This window comes from Penaeus vannamei, chromosome 28, assembly GCF_042767895.1.
Source record: "Penaeus vannamei isolate JL-2024 chromosome 28, ASM4276789v1, whole genome shotgun sequence".
NCBI classification, from domain to species: domain Eukaryota; kingdom Metazoa; phylum Arthropoda; class Malacostraca; order Decapoda; family Penaeidae; genus Penaeus; species Penaeus vannamei.
Window position 1 is genome coordinate 5,266,729 of NC_091576.1, and position 5,000 is coordinate 5,271,728.

The 5,000-nt window shown below is 39.5% G+C and overlaps 1 protein-coding gene across 2 annotated transcripts in view; it reads right to left on the reverse strand.

Annotated features, from left to right (window-relative positions):
* Gyf (GIGYF family protein Gyf) overlaps positions 1-5,000 on the reverse strand; it is a 34,999-nt gene that overhangs the window by 16,663 nt on the left and 13,336 nt on the right. For both annotated transcript variants that reach the window (XM_070141709.1, XM_070141707.1), the window contains exons 6-8: positions 1,582-1,756; positions 729-1,059; positions 71-502 (exon numbers count right to left, since the gene is read on the reverse strand). In XM_070141709.1, the coding sequence (XP_069997810.1) occupies positions 71-502; positions 729-1,059; positions 1,582-1,756 (938 nt within the window). The remainder of the gene's footprint in view (positions 1-70; positions 503-728; positions 1,060-1,581; positions 1,757-5,000) is intronic.

Sequence of the window (5,000 nt, forward strand, 5' to 3'; positions counted from 1 at the left end):
CTAGCCTCAATTTGCCGATTACCTCCAGCAATCTAATGGTTAGGCTTTCCTTCCAACAAATCAGCCTTACCTGAGGATCCGTGTAGTACCACTTGTCTTCGCCGGGTATTTGCGAAGCATGGCTCCCTGACTCCGCAATCGCACCCATGGGGCCAGGTGGTGCCACGCCCTGATTTGGCCCCCCTGCCTGAGGTCTCATGTCATCCTCTTCCACCAGCTTAGCCACCAGATCATCAGCAACACTCCGCATGTGTTCCAATTTCTCTTCCTCTCCCTGTCTCTGTTCTTCAGGCAAGGGCTCAACAGGAGAATTTGTCTGATGTCCAGGAACTGTACCACCACTTCCATCATTTCCTTCTGCTGGATTCATCTCTCTGCTACTGTCCTCATCACCAGATATACCATTAATGAGGGGGGACGAAGCATGACTGCTTGAGACTGTGTCCATAGAATTTGTGACTGCCATTTCCTCTTTCAGAGAGTCATCTTCTCTCATCATTCTCTGAAATACCAGTTCTTGGCATAAGAAGAGTGCAGAAAATATGGCACTGCAATGAACTTTTTGTTTTTGTCTTTCAGGCAGGAAATAACAAAAAATTGTAATTCCCCAAGTTTATATGTGTCAGAACCAAACCAGTTAACCTACAGATGGCTTTACAACTAATCACTATTTGAAAATAGTCTCTATCTGAGATATTCAAACACTTTGAGTGCAATTGCTTGTTTACCTGTGATTCTGCAATATCTCTTGCACTCCCACTTTCATGGCTGGCTCCTACTGCATTTGGGATAGACTTTTCCTGACCAGGCTCAGAGGGAGACCCACTGTTTTTATTCCTTTCTTCTTGCTCTGCTTCATTCTTTTTCTTGCCCAATTCTGGCTTTGGAAGTACAGTGACCCTCCCTCTGACGGTTTTGTCTGGACTTGTGGACTTGTGCCTGGGTCGTCCACCACCTCGGTTCTCAGCAGATGGCTCTTCCTCATCAGACCAACCTGGGCCGTGGAAAGCACCCGAGGCATCAAAGCTTCCACCTTTCTCATCTGCATTCTCAGTTGCCCTGAAGTATAAAAATCAGTTATACATTAAAATTTCCAATACAGTGCAGCTTGCACTACTATTCCTATCAGGAGTATTGATAATCCCTGCAACTAAGCCAGCATATCTTAACCTGGGATGATGAGAACTATTTTAGAGCAGTGTTGGGAATTAATCAATACATGGTAGTAAAATATCCAGCCGATTACCCTGCTGTGTATGTTCAAGTTTGTCCATGCTCTTTTCTTTTTTCCTTTATCAACAATGATGGCAGTTAAATCTAGTTTTGATGAATTGACAGAATAAAAGATCATTCAGTACTTCACTTTGCTTTCCTATATCCTTCTATAAATCAGATGATAACCAGAGGCACTAGACTACAGGAGTGCTAAACCTGGAAAAGGTTAAGAAATGCTGAACTAAGCAAAAGGATAAAATAATCAACATACTTCTGTGTCCATAGTACACATGCTAATGGAGAAATGGCAAATTGAACATTTCCAAGCCCCAAACCTATTCCCATACCCCCAAAACCAATACTCACCACTCTGGCAAGTTATCTTCCTCCCATGATTTCCTGTGGTGTCCGTCTTTGTCATCCCAAGGTTGCCGTGTATTACGTGAGGTAACTGGGACACCCCGGCCAGTCCCTCGTCCAGAGCCGTCATCCCAGTCTCCATCTAGGCCATTCTCTCTCTCTCGCCAACCACATCGTGCACCTGGAAAAACATGGCCATGAGTACTGACAAAGGAAGAGGCTAATGAGTTGTAGCAATCCCTATCTTTTCCATTATCAATGAGAACTATCTAGTGTCTACTGATATATTTTGGCAAGTTTCCTTTGGCTGACAATTTCCTCTCCTTGTGCCAACCATATTGACAAGTTTCCTGACTCTTTCTTACCATAAAGGAACATGCAAGTAGTAATTCTGGTACTCAACAGTCTTTATCTAGCACTCATCTTTTCCTCTCCCACATTCCCCTTCACACATCATACTAGTAAATATCAGTCACCTCTTTATCAATTGCTGTAGATACCTCTAGAAGCATATCTTATTATGAAGGAATTACTTTTTTACTGGTTTTAATGTTTCACTACCATGAGTATTGTAACCTACCACGTTTCATTCATATGTGAGGGGTAATTCAAATCTGGTCCACGTATTTGACATAGGACTATGAACCATACATTCATTATGTATAACCAAGATCTTGAAATGCCAGCAACCAAAATGTGCCCGAGTAAATTAGACCTTTATTGTTGTTGGAGACTGACAAGCTAGAGGATTTGCAGTTCTTAGGATTAAACCCCTATCATAGAATCTAAATAGTTAATGACATGACCATCTCATCATGAAAAAATTTTCTTGAGGGGGTAGGTGATGTGCACATGCAGTCAAGGGAAAATTTGGCTGTGACCCACAACATCAGGAGCTTGCTGGCATTAAACTTCGGCTGAAGGCCAGGGTGACAGGAATGACTCGCCATGAATACACAGAGCTCTTAGAGGGTGAGATTAGGCTTAGCTGACATTTAGGAAAGTGCTTTTGCATTATTTTCAATGATAAACAAGTGTGGAATGTACCATCCGTTAGCCATGACTGGAAAGGCACCAACTCCAAGAAGGAAGTTAGGATCCAATTCCTGCAAGCATGACCAGCAGTGCAGGTTGTATAACAGAAAATAGAATATTACAAAAAAATATATAATAATAAAAAATAATAATAATAATAAAATAATGACAAAAAAAAATAATAATAATAAATTATACAAATAACAAAATGTTACTTATTACCATTGCATTGTGCACAGAAAACAGTCTATTACTATCTGGATAAAGTAAATTACATGATACATATAGACATTGGAAAATAGAAAAAGCTAAGAGCACATATGTAGAATATGTGAAAAAAAATTGCAAAGGGGAGGCATGAAGTCTTGTCATCACACACGAGTGTTTGTGTTTGCCTGGCCTACAAGCCACACACCCAGCAGAGTGGCTGCTCAAGTAAGCCAAAATGTCCAAATGCATGCAGCAAAGCATCCAGATGCAATGGATTATTATCCTGATAAAGCCATTATCGGGTTAATAGCAGAAAATCCAAATAATCAAATATATTTCTTTATTCACTGTTTGGATTTTTTGCTATTAACATAACAATTGCTGCAGCAAATACTGGCTTGCAGACAGTAACACAAGATTGTATGCATGCATTGTCAATTTCCCCAATTGCACACGCTGCATTTCATATTTCAAGTACAACTATAGGTACCAAATCACCTAAATCTGTATATAACCGAATATTGGAAAAAACATAAAAGTTTCCTTCAATTTATGTACATGTATCTAACAGTGACACCAAACAAATACTGATATTATCAGAGAAAGACGAGCTCCCTCCAACATCCTGATATGAATCGGAATATCATTATGCAGCACCATGTCACCCTGGTTCTGTCTTACCATGGCATGGTCATATGCAATCCCCATTTATTAGGTTCATGCATAAACCCAATTGCATCCAGGTACGTATAGTGTCCACTCTAATTTTGTTTATATTTAGATGGCTGCACAAGAGCACAATCATTATGGAATCAATAGTAATTTTTTTTCTCTCTCTAATACTGATAGCTATCATTCTTACTGACATTATGATTATTACAATTTCAATAAAATACTAATAACAATAAAAATTAAAAACAAAATCTTTCCAGCAATCAGGGACATAAGAAATCTGGCAAGATAGGTAAGATTAGTAATTGCCTCCCCTTTGCAAAGTTATTGTGTAAACTTTTAATACGTTTTTTGACATTTTTCGATACCGATATTTGTAGATTTACCCAGATGGAAATAGCTTATTTTCCTTAGACAGACTCCATATCTTCTCTCTATGTAGTAAATACGGAACATTTGGCTATTCAAGTCAAATATTTTATTTTTTTGTAATTTTCAATATACCATAATACAACCCAGCCCTCAACCCAGATTTCTCCATGATGGGTTAGTAACATCCTCTAGATCATAGGGGTTAATCACATGAACTATCGAGAGCCGAAATATCAAGAAGATTAGGTATTTCGAAGCCACCTGTGCCCCTGTGGATCCAGCAATACCAAGAAACTGGGTCCATCAGAGACAAGACAACATTTAAAACCATAAATCGATGTACTATATTAAAGACAAGGAGGACGCTTACACTAAACTGCATGAATGCCATGAGCTAATGAAAACCATTTGATATTCAGAAGCAACACCCCTCACAGCTGACTAGGTTTGAGAAGGGGGTAAGGCTGGTAGTTGATTGCTACGTTACAGTAACACAAGTCATTTTCTTCTTAGTTATACATTTTCATTATTTTTTTAAAAAGCCAAAACTGCTGAAAGGAATGCAGACAATTGTTCTGCTGGCAACATCCAGACTGTCAGAAACTACTAGGATGTTTGGGTGGATGCACAGCAGCAGGGTCAGGGAGATGACACGTCAGGCCCAGCAGATCTGCAGGGATTGCCTTTGTGGAAATCCTAGACTAATTGTTAGGGCTTTGGTGTTCCCTGAGCCAGAGCCATTTTAGCCCCATCCGCACAAGCAGAGGCATGAAGGTGCAGTTTCCAGAACACCCTAAGATTATGCTATGTTACATCCACCCAAATTGCCAGATCTAAATATGGAGCTATTGTGCTTCGCACATAGATGTCCAGTTAATAAGCGTTAGTGGCATCCCTGCCACATAAACTTATCAGTATATACCAAAATGGTAGTGGTGACACAATTTCAAAACCTCAAATTTTTCCTCTTGAATCTGCTTGATCTGTCAGACTACACTGTCATTACCAAGGACTTTATTTAGGAGTGAAGTTACAAGGATCATACATAATATTATGTGAGCATATGATATTGTAAGTCAGAAAGACTAAAGATATTTTTTTATCAATCACAGTGGTACCTATGGGTTAAATGGTCT